The 12,031-nt window shown below is 34.4% G+C and overlaps 1 protein-coding gene across 4 annotated transcripts in view; it reads right to left on the bottom strand.

Annotated features, from left to right (window-relative positions):
• Positions 1-12,031, bottom strand: part of ARHGEF12 (Rho guanine nucleotide exchange factor 12) — a 154,288-nt gene that overhangs the window by 78,267 nt on the left and 63,990 nt on the right. For 2 of the 4 annotated variants that reach the window (XM_054437881.2, XM_054437883.2), the window contains exons 2-4: positions 5,965-5,988; positions 4,283-4,368; positions 2,658-2,714 (exon numbers count right to left, since the gene is read on the bottom strand). In XM_054437881.2, coding sequence (XP_054293856.2) covers positions 2,658-2,714; positions 4,283-4,368; positions 5,965-5,988 — 167 coding nt within the window. The remainder of the gene's footprint in view (positions 1-2,657; positions 2,715-4,282; positions 4,369-5,964; positions 5,989-12,031) is intronic. The other 2 variants (XM_054437882.2, XM_063671504.1) reach the window with 1 other exon arrangement.

The following is a 12,031-nucleotide window of genomic DNA, read 5'->3' as shown; positions in this document are numbered from 1 at the left end:
AAAGGGACAAATAAGGGGAAATGGAATAAATAACCAACTGACCGCACTGGGCAGAAATGTAACAAAAAAGTCAATACAAAGCAAACACTTGGTTTCCTTTTAAGATGCACAAAGTAAATCTATTTCACAAAGTAGCTCTAAAAATGGCTACGAAGCCAGGTGTGGTGGCTCATGCCTGTAATCCCAGCATTTTGGGAGGCCAAGGCGGGAGGACTGCTTGAGCTCAGGAGACAGAGATCAGCCGGGGCAACATGGCGAGACTTTGTCTCTACTATTTCTTTCTTTTTTTTCCCCCCCTGGCAAATCATTCCTTCAACAACCTCATCTCTATTAAACAAACAAACAAACAAACAAAACAGCTGGGTGCAGTGGTGTGCACCTGTAGTCCCAGCTACTTTGGAGGCTTAGGTAGGAGGATCACTTGAGCCCAGGAGGTTGAGGCAGCAGTGAGTCATGATCGTGCCATTATACTCCATCCTGGGCCACACAGCGAGATCTTGTCTCAAAAAAAAAAAAAAAAAAAAAAGCCAAGAAAGTTTAAAATAAATAATATGTGAGTAACTAGCATTTTTGTTAAGTACTCAGCTAATGAATTTTACCCCAAGAAAACAATGTATAATCTCTAAAGTTTGAAGTAGGCTTATAAGACCCTACACTAAAGCAGAATGTCACCAGTTGCTATGATTCTACTCAGTAGTTTCAAGCTTTTCTGAATCCCCAGAGAGACTTTTTCATCTATGCTAACTGTACGTAATCTAAAGAAGTCTATTCACACAGGTGATAAAATATTTGTAATGTCAAAGAGATTTACGTTCGCATGCTAATTCTGTTCTAATTAACTCATCCCTCCGATGAGTGCTTTTTGAGGACTTGTGGACTCAGTTCCTTCCAAAAAAGGTATTTCAAGGGTTCTCAAAAAACAAACACACAGAGAAGCCACACCTTACTTTCCAATTACCACTTAAAATGTTTCTATCACTACCAAGCCAATGGCATGTCTGAACTAGTATTAATATTTCTATCACTGCTAAGAAAAATATTAGTATAATATTTCTAGTCAGAGGTTCCTAAATTGTTAGTCTTCATCCAAAGCACACAACAAGCTTCTAAATACACATCGCAGATCTAGGAAAATGGAGAGGAAGAAGAGAAATAGAACACTGCAAAGGCTACTGAAAAAGAATAGAGCTATAAAGATAATGTTCATGTTCCTAAGGAGAGGATAAACTATAGAAAGCTCTTTATATAGAACAGAAATATAGAGTCTCGAGGAATTAGGTAGTTCTTACTTATCAGTAGCCAAAATACTCTGGAAGGAAGAAAAAGCGTAAACTTGATGTGCCACAAGGCATAGTATACATTTATTGCTGAACTAATGTAAAAGGTATACCCAGAAAAAGCACTGGTCACAAAAACCCAAGTAAAGAACTATGTGTATACATCTAACATAGAAGAATTAACTGGTTTAGAACCAAACACTGAGCTTTCATAATACTAAAAATATCTGATATGGGCTCAAGTGCCAGCAGATGTGAATTATCAAATGTCTTAAAAAGGGGAGGACAATTCCTGTATTTTTTCCTCTCCTATATATCAAGCTAGGAAACATCTGCACCTGGGGAAGCTTCTACTCTATAGACTTGTGGCTCTATTAAAGATGACCTGATTTCCCTTTGAGGCCAAATTTGGAATCTTCCTTAAAAAAATAAATAATTTATCAGTCTTTCAGAAATTATTTAAAAAATATTAGCTCCAGGTAATTCCTCTCGTATTCACTTTTCTCAAAAAACAAAAAAACCAAAGAAAACCCCAAAACAAAACCCTAATCAGACTCCAAAAGAAGGAAAGAGGGCAGGTAAAACTGCAAAGGAAAAGGAAAAATAGGTATGAACCTCACAAACATCGTTTATTGTATCTTTGGAAGACAGGACACAGTCTAGAAATATTAGCATTTCAATCATCTGCTGCAAAAGTTGACCACTCAGGTTAAACTTGCTCTTTGTTAAGATTACTTAAAAGGTACCATTTTGAAATTTTCCCATTCCGATTAAGCTTCAGAGAAACTTCTCAAAGGCACAAATTCTTCAAGCTATGAAAATAAAATACTTACGTATTTTTGCCATCGTGGATAAATTATACAAGAATGACTTTTCCACATGACGAGGCAATTAAAAATAAACAAACAAAAAATGAAATAAAAATTCCAAAGAACTGCTAATACGTCTAAATTACACCAGTATTATACTTAGAGGAAAAGACTTAATTCCTCAAATTCTTCATAATCCAAATTCTGCAAATGAGATGTGGGAAGAAGATGACAAGAATTCAAAGCCCATTCATGTTATTTGGAGGAACCTGACCCAAACATATTAGAGATAATCACCTTCCTACCATAAACAAGACGGGAGAAGACGGGCAATGTGGCCTACTCTTAATCTACAATGTTAGTTTCTAGCAACCTTAAGCTTCCACATCACAGCCACGTTAAAACCCCAGGCTCCCTTTCCCTGCAGTAGATCATGCCATGCACAGCAGACACAAGAAAGGCTGCAGTTATTTAAAAAGAAAGAAAGAAAGAAAGGAAAAAAAAAGAACAGAAAAGGAACACCATGAAGCAAGCTCCAAAGGGCAAGGCTGAATTAGCTACATTAGCTTACCATATATCTCGGATCTACTCTCCTCTGAACTAGACTTTGTCTTCTTGGAGGAGCTATCTGCACAAGAGCGGGAGAAAAGGAGAGAGATATAGAAAATATGGAGACCAATGTAAGGGGAAAAATTCATGGGGAAAAAAGAATGAATCATGATCAAGTTAAATCGTGCAAACACAAAGTATGAACATAACAGATGACAGCACTTAGAACAGTCACAAACAGCACAGGTAATGACATATTTTAAAGATTTATCGAAGAAAAGACAGTGCAATAAAAATATGTTCAAACAAAACAACACATGAATAGTATACAAAATATATCACCTGATAATTGTAGAGATGACAAAAGCACTAAAAGCTATAATGATCTCATTATGAAGCACTGTATACATCTTTGCTTAAATCTGTCTTTGGAGATGGGCACAGCACAGACGTAGATACAAAATAAACCTAACAAGATTATATTTTTGTGAACATACGGCAGAAATTTTTGACCTTATTGGCAAGACAATACCTAATCATGTAAATGAAAGCCTCTGAGCCCCAAGACTACAAAATTAGGCATCAGAATGGAAAATTCTCTCTTCATGGAGATCCGTAAGTGACACAATACACAGTCCCACCACCAAAGCCTCCTAAATTGATGATTGGAATTTCATTTTACCTACTACCCAAAATGCAGAAAATGATTATGTGCCTCCTAGATAATATTTATAATATTTCTTCAAAATAAAGGAGTTTATACTAATAAAGTATGAAATGTCTTAGATAAATAAAACATACTATTCTCTATTAAATATTTAAAATTATATTTCTGAGTAAAAATACCTAAAAGTAGATACATTATTTTTATGTATCTGAGATTGCGGGATTTACTTTGTCTCTTGTCAAAGGGACATGCAACTGAATAAAATAGTATGTGCACAAAAAATATACATCAGTTTCAAATGAAAAAAGCAAGATTACCAAGCACTTTCTAGGAATCAAACATGGAGTAAGTTTACAAGGAGAAAGCAAAAGGAAAAAGCCTAGATGTTTTAAAAGGAGATCAATCTGAAAGTCTGTTAACGTGACAACCCTAGGAAAGATCAACACTGCTTAGGTTGAAAGACAGCTCTTTAAGTTCAGAATACTTTTTGACTGAAGAGAAAGGGATTTCTATTCATTTGTTTACTCTAAAATGAGACAATCTATTAATTTGTGAAACTGATTTATCTAAAACTCCAATTCACCATAATCACAACTGAATTTTTAGATGACTACAGAAGTGTAGAGTTGTTAGAGCCTTGGTTTTATGACATATTACTGCTTATACCATGATTCAACTTAATACTGAGTCCTTGATCTGACCAAATCTCCAATTATTATATAACCATTTCTATTATTATCACTATTTAAAGATATAATATACTCTACAATGATACTTCTGTAGTGGAATGTACAGTGTTGGAAGTTAAAAATGCTTGCATTCCTGCTAAATGCAAAGGCTTTATTATGATATAATTGGAGGAATGTGAGAGTCCTAAAACAGATCAAACAACTATTCCTGAGTGTTTTGGGTAGCTTAAGCTCTATTATTCTGAACTTCACTACTCTCAATACTCTTTGAAAGAATGAATAGTGTTTTACCTGTGGGGTCAAAATCATGTGATGCAATGCGCTCAACTTTCTGCTTCTTATCTGTTGGTGACTCTCGGTTCAAAATACTTCCATGCCTAAATTAAAGCAAAGTAATCAAATGCTTAGTGCAAGAAAATAATTGGAATAAAAAATTTAAAATTCCAAAAGTGGATCTTACAAGAGAAACCAGGAAATCAGTTTACTTTACACAGCACCATAAGCCTCTCTAATTTACATTTTTCAATAAGTTTTGGTGATACACAGTCTATTTACTTGATTATAAAAACTGCTTAAAATAATTAAAAATAGTATTCAGCATTAAAGTCTCTTTTATTCTTAGAAGTAACTGCTTACATTTTTTTTGTATGGTTTTCACAGGTCAATACTATCATTTCCATTTAACAGACAAGAAAAAAAAAACACAGTGCCTAAAAGGAATTAAACCCATTCTCCAACTCTACATATACTATGATCAAGTTCAAAATCACTGCATAAATAGAGCATGCATGAGAACGGTTTAAAATGTAAAAAGCAGCCTTAAGCAAGCCTCATTTTAAGCCTGCCGATGTAGTTCTAGCCACAGAAGTCTTAGCCAACCACTTTAAGGACCAATGACATTATTATTATTATTACTTCTGGGGCTTAGCCAATTACACTGATCAGATAATGGCTGGGTGAGAAGACCATAACAATAGTACATATGTACACATACACATATTCACTGAAATGCCAAGGTTAGCATTGGATCCTGGACTATGCTGACACTAAAAATCATAAAATATAATAATTAGGAATGACATACTACCTACATTTTAAATAATATTTATGATAACAGAAGAAATGCTGAAAGCAAAAATACTGAGAAAGAGGCATTTAAGACCTGGAAATGAATAAATACATAGACATGGATATAGGCATAGATACATTTGAACATTCTGGATTTTTTTCTTCACTGTCTTAAAGTAATTAAGACTAGGCTGGGTGCAGTGGCTTACGCCTGTAATCCCAGCACTTTCGGAGGCTGAGGCGGGTGGATCACGAGGTCAGGAGATCGAGACCATCCTGGCTAACACAGTGAAACTCCGTCTCTACTAAAAATACAAAAAATTAGCCAGGCGTGGTGGCAGGCGCCTGTAGTCCCAGCTACTCGGGAGGCTGAGGCAGGAGAATGGCGTGAACCCGGGAGGCGGTGCTTGCAGTGAGCCAAGATCGCGTCACTGCACTCCAGCCTGGGCAACAGAGTGAGATCCCATCTCAAAAAATAAAATAAAATAAAATAAAAAATAAAGTAATTAAGACTAAACCAGTACCAAAGTACATTAACTAAAGGCAATTATAGTCACACAAGTGATAAAACACATCAAAAACTAGCATTCTATTTTCACCTCCCAAGCTACTCATAATTCAAAACAGTCACAAATAGATTTCAAAATTAAGTCTCCTCAGCGTGACCTTAAATATCCTTTTGAACAAACTTTTTAAATGCTTATATTAGAAGTATTATCAAAACAATGCTGTCTTCCAGAAAAAGTAACATCTTTTATATTTTAAATTTGTAAAACATTTTGAAATTTTGAATTACTTGAATACACATTCTCAAAAACCACAAAAATCCACCATAATTTCAAAGGGATGCTTATAATTAAAATATAACCTAAACTTGAGTATGAAGTGCAATTGAGCAAACTTACCTTATAGGTTTTTTGAGGGGAAACCTGAAACAAAGAAAAAATAAGGATAGATGTAGTTATTTTACTTATAAGATTTTGTTACTAAATTTATTCATCCTACTGAACCAGAATAAGAGATTTAAATCTTATGGTAACTTTCCAATAGCAAGAATCAATAAGCTGGAGGAATAAGAAGTTGAACACCATGTTTAAGTATCTTAACTACTTTGTTAAATCTTAAACTGTCAGTGCATTTACCATCAGCTGTCCTAGAATATAGCTTTTCTTTTTAAAAATCCCAATAATAAGAGCAATTGCTAAATTTATAAAGGGCTTACTAAATGCTATGCATTATTTTCACATGTATTATCTTATTTAATCTTGAAAAAAAGAAATCTCTATGAAGAGATATACTTTCCATTTTATAGATTTTTAAAAATCAAGACAAAAAGAAATATTTTGGCATTAAAATATTATTCTCACTGTTTTCCTAGAAGGGAAAGTTCCTTCCTTCCCATCACTTCACACTACTTCCCAAAATATCTGGGCACTGATTACTGCACTATTGATCTATGTCATCGTGATCCTCAATTATTAGGTTTAGATTTAATAACAGATTATCTAGAAAAAAATTAACATTAAAGTAATTATCGGTTACAAAAAATACCTTCCAAAAGTAGAAAACAAAGGGCACTTTCCTGTTTTGTTTTTCTGGGGGGGTCCTATAAGCTGGAAGAACTACAGCATTTCCTCCTGGTTGTCTCTCTTTTAAATGAATACTGCTGGAAGCTTCTTGATAAGCGTTTGATGCTAAATATAAATGCTAATCTAAGTCTTCTCAAATATCATCCCACATTTTGATTTCTGTCTTTGAAATTATTTCAACCTATGGCATTTTATGTAAAGATTATTTAGTAATAGGAACAGTACTTTATTAAGAACATCGGTAAAACTAGGGTTTTAAAAAAGCCTATTAGTAAAGACAGTAAGAAATAAACATAATACAATGATACTTCAATGACTACATTTCATTTGGCGGTAGAAACAAAACCTCTAAAGTACAAGCTGACTTACAATTTCCCTTCGACACCTATTTAAACCAAAATTGATCCATAGAAAAAGACAAAGAATCTAAAACCTTTCCTAATCAGTGATAGCATGTTAACTTACAAAGAAGTAGGGGTAATAAGTAAAGGGGGTTCTGGGACAAGATGACACTGCTCTAGAGAACAAACTGACTTTACAAAAGACCACAAAATCTTCAGAAATAGGAGTTCCTAAGCAGTCTGTCCATAATTGTTGAGATGGGAGAGGGAGGGAATGGGAACATGTTTCTTAATTTACAGATGAACATACAAGTTGACAGAAAAGGATTCCAACTGAGTTTCTGCAAAGGATAACAACTGCCATTTATCAACCTTAGGCGCTCGACCTCACAGCCATTATAAAAACTCCTACCCTAAAACAATGCTGCTTGCGTCAGGGACTGCAACATCCAGGGGGATGCTGGTAAAGAATCCCGGAAGTTCCCAGACTACTGATTGTAAACCAGTTTCCTGAGCTATTTTCTCTTACAAGGTAATGAAAAAGGAGAGGAAAAAAGGGGACAAAAATGGAATGAGAAAATGAACAAGGACCACACCCACAGTCCAACTTGCTTATCATAATCTACTTACTACATTCAATAAAGTAGAGATTAAGAACGTCTCAAATAATATTAAAATCATAATTTTTTCTCTAATCATTGAATTCTACTTTAAAGTACCTGCTAAAGCAAATAAATATATGTGTACATATGTGTGTATATATATGCCCATATGCATAAGTAACAATGTCAAGAACCTTCTTGGCTATTTCATTAGTTCTCTCTGCTTCAGCTAGGAAAATCACCAAGATAATCCCATAGTTTTGCAAAATCCCTACCATATGCTGAATATTGAGACAGATGCAATCAGACAGCTGGAAATAGAAAGCTATAACCTCAAAGAAAGCCTGGGGCTAAAGTTGCAGATTTGAGTTATCAACCTACTGATGGTCACTGAAATGTAAAACACCAAGGAAATTTGAAAAAATGCTGAGGCTCAAATTTGGGGGAGAAACTAGCATCTGCATGATTGAGAATGGAGGTAGGAGATTAAGAAAATGAATTAGGAAAGAGAAAAGGCTGTCCCAGAAGGGAAGGAAGAGCAGATAATCCATACTATCAACTGCTACAGAAAGGCAGGTCTGAAAGCTAAAAAGTGGCCAGGTTCTAAGCAACAAATCAGTTCAACCATTAGTCTGATGAAATAAATTCTGGTGAACAAAACTCCTACATTTTTAAGTCCCTGTCCACTGTGTAGTCTAATCATGAAATCATAACAATATCTTTTGGTTAGATATTTATGTAGAACAGCTGTATGTGATTATGACATAATGTTACAGGTACCTAATGAAACTGCCTGGTTTTTGAAAATATCATATTGATAATTTGGACACTTGGTCAACAATGAATATACTGTGTTTACTTACGTGTGTGTGTATTTTTCTATTAATAGATAGCAAAAAAGTCAAATTCCAAAATGAAGAACGATGATTAATAAAGCAAAGAATTATCAGGAATTTGAGTCACTGGGATATAGTGGCTAGATGCCCTTTTTTTTTTTCTTTTTTTTTCTCCTTTTATTTTTTCGACTAAGTCTCGCTTTGTCACCCAGGCTGGAGTGCAGTGGTGAGATCTCAGCTCACTGCAACCTCCGCCTCCCGGGTTCAAACACTTCTCCTGCCTCAGCCTCCCGAGTAGCTGGGGTTACAGCTGCGCACCACCATGCCCAGCTAATTTTTGTATTTTTAGTAGAGATGGGGTTTCGCCATGTTGGCCAGGCTGGTCTCGAACTCCTGACCTCAAGTGATCCGCCTGCCTTGGCCTCCCAAAGTGCTGGGATTACAGGTGTGAGCCACCGCGCCTAGCCTGCCTTTACTTTTGATTTTGTATATTGAGCACAGCTACATTTTAGAAATCTTAACCAAAGGTCTTAAATGTTCAGAATACATTTATTCACTCAACTCAGAATACCTTTTCCTTGTTAAATTCTGAGTTCTAATTTTAAAGCCCTATGTGGCCCTTCCCAATGTGTTATTACAGTGTAGAGGGAAATGTGATTTGGTAGTTAAATAACACTTACCCAATAAATAATGTATACTAGAGTAAGACTTACATTTTAACCAAGTTTAATTATTCTAATGAGCATACACAAACACACAATTTTATAACTGGAATAACCCTTTAATATTGTTTAATATTGTTAAAAAATTGCAAAGGACCAGAAAGTTTTGTGTTGTCACATATTTGCTTATAATTAATAGCCTACTAGAAATTGTTTTTTTCTTTTATTGGTTTCAGTGCATAAAGAGCCTTTTGACAATACTTCAGTGAGAAGTGTTCTGAAAGCATATGAGAAGAAATGCTGATATCACACTCAAACCTTAATTCATACCCTTTTCTCTCTCCTCTAGGGTGTTAGATATGTCTTCCCTGGGTTTAGTTATAAAGGAGCATTTGAGACTCTGGTTGGTTCTTCTTAATAAAGAATGGTTGAAATGAAGGGAAGATGGTTAAACAAATTTTTCTTACATTGGATAGTGGTTAAGATTTTATTAGCAGTCAAACAATGTTACCTATTAAATTTAGAATTATCAAGAATTCCATTAGTAGATACACTCTGATTTTAGCAATGTTAAAATGAGGAGGAAAAAACACTGCAACTTGAAATGAGTGAAATACAGCACCATTTTATTGGAACCCACTCCAGTGAGAAGAGTTACTAGACAAAGAATTCTGCAAATTAGACAACAATTCAGGCAATTTTAAGGCTCAACCATCATAAGATGATGTAAGTATCAGTGCAGAAACTATACTATTGAAAATCAGAAATGGACAGGGTGGGATGGGAATAGTATTATTGATTGTTATAAAAGAAAATTCCCTAAAATTTCAAGGCCTTGGGGGCAACAGACTCCTCAGAAACAAATGTAACTGGGTTAATATTCCAGTTTCATAATTTAACAGGTATTTGAACTTGAACAAGTTGCTTAACCTCTTTAAGCATCTCCTCTAAAACATAATTACTAATACATCTACCTATACCTCACAAATTTGTTTTGGGGATTAAATTAGAAAATAAGAAGCACTGCCTAGCAAGCAGTAACCACTTATGTATTTACTATTAAGAAAAACAAAAATAAAATCTGAGTGTTAGTGATATGTATTCAAATAAGTAGAAAAGAAAAAATAAATTTAAAGACTAAATATTCAAATAAGTTTTTAGCTAAGTAAAATGCATAGAAATATATAATTCAAAGCCAGTGATGAAACCACAGATTTAATTTACCAAGTTGTATCATAGAAAATTCATGTCAATACTTAAACTTCTCAGACGTTACACTGTAAGAGAAAAGATCAGGTTACAATCTGCACTTTAAATTTTCCTGGCAAGTAGGGAAAGTGATTTTTTTCAAACGTAGTGAAACTGTGTTGACCATACCTGCCAGTTACTAGCAAAAAAGTCCATTATTTCCTCATCTCGTTTAAAATATCAAAGGTGATTAAGGCATCCTGTGGGCTGGATTTAAATCAAGTTTTTAATTTATCTGTTTCTACAAAACAATTAGAATGGCTTAAAACATAGTGCTTAAAATTTGAAACTAATATGAATCTGAACTGCCTTGCTCTATTATTATTATTTTTCACAAAATAACAAAATAGCTAAGAGGACATTTGTCTGCAATACATAAGAGCTCTTAAGTATAGGGATTTAGCACATAGTGCTGACTCCAGCTGAACTGCTAATTCAATCTTTAGTTCTCTGGACAGTAAGATTCACAGAACCAAAAGTATTAAGTGACCACTCACTTACCTCGCAACAACAACAAAATAAACAGTCATAAATCCTTTCGCCAGTTACAATTTATAACTGGTCTAGCTTAGAGCCATTAGAAGAACTAAAAATTGTGGAATTGGGAAAAAAAACTGAACATTATCTACAATAGCCATACTGCCATACTTTTTTATTAGCATACAGAACCAAAGCATGAAAAGTGGCTAGGAGAGCTGGCATTAAAACACTAGTTATATCCGAAGGACTATAAAACAGAAGCTACAGTTGACAGAATGACTCATGGAGAATTTCCCATGGTGTTCTTTGTTTTAAGCCTCTGGACCTTGCAACACAAACCACAGACAGGCAGGGACCAAAGAGCTCAGTTCTGGTGCAAAATCCAAAAATGATTCACTAGCATGTAATATAAAATCTCAAATTACCTTCTTAAATATAGCTTAGTATACCACCACTTTTACTGAAGAGCTTAAATGCACAACAGCCCCTTAGTTAGGCTCTCTTACTTCCTGGACACACTTTGACAAATCAAATAGTAAATTTTTTTCTAAATTACTTTCATTCCCTCTGCTGGAGCTATTATAGATTGACTATTAGTTGTTGCTGACTGATAAATGTAGTTCACAATTAATGTAACACCTTATTAGAGACTTTCATTTCTTCATTGACCATCTGGAAAATTATCACTTTTGTGAATATTTCTTAAAATGTTTCTCCACCACTTTCATTTGTGATCATGAGTATCTGATTACTAGTACCTTATACTTTTTTTTAAAGACTATATTCACTTCAGAAAACCAAGTAAAAAGAACTGCCAGAAAAGTATGAGATCCTCAAAATACTTAAACAAGTATCCTCACCTCAGTAAACATCATGCAAACCATCAAATCCATGCTTTATGGAAGAGATATTAATGTCATTTAACAAATGTAAATAAACTGGACTCTACAAAATGATCTCATGACTTATAAAACAGGGGCAATGCATGATTCTGTTTGCTAGGAATTTAAATCTTCATCTCATTTCACATTTCTCTACTTCAGAATACACTGGTAAAAATAATAAAAATAAGAGTAGAAAAAAAGTCCTCTTAATCAACGATGGCATTTTTCCCATAAATATTGTACATAAAATATATTATGATTAAATGTTTAACAATCTATAAACTGAAGTGAGAACAGGTGAACAAAATTTGTTAGGACAGGCTGCTTTCT

Source organism: Pongo pygmaeus, chromosome 9 (assembly GCF_028885625.2).
Source record: "Pongo pygmaeus isolate AG05252 chromosome 9, NHGRI_mPonPyg2-v2.0_pri, whole genome shotgun sequence".
Taxonomy (NCBI): Eukaryota; Metazoa; Chordata; class Mammalia; order Primates; family Hominidae; genus Pongo; species Pongo pygmaeus.
The sequence above is the reverse complement of the archived record's forward strand: the minus strand, read 5'-3'. Positions and strand labels throughout refer to the sequence as shown.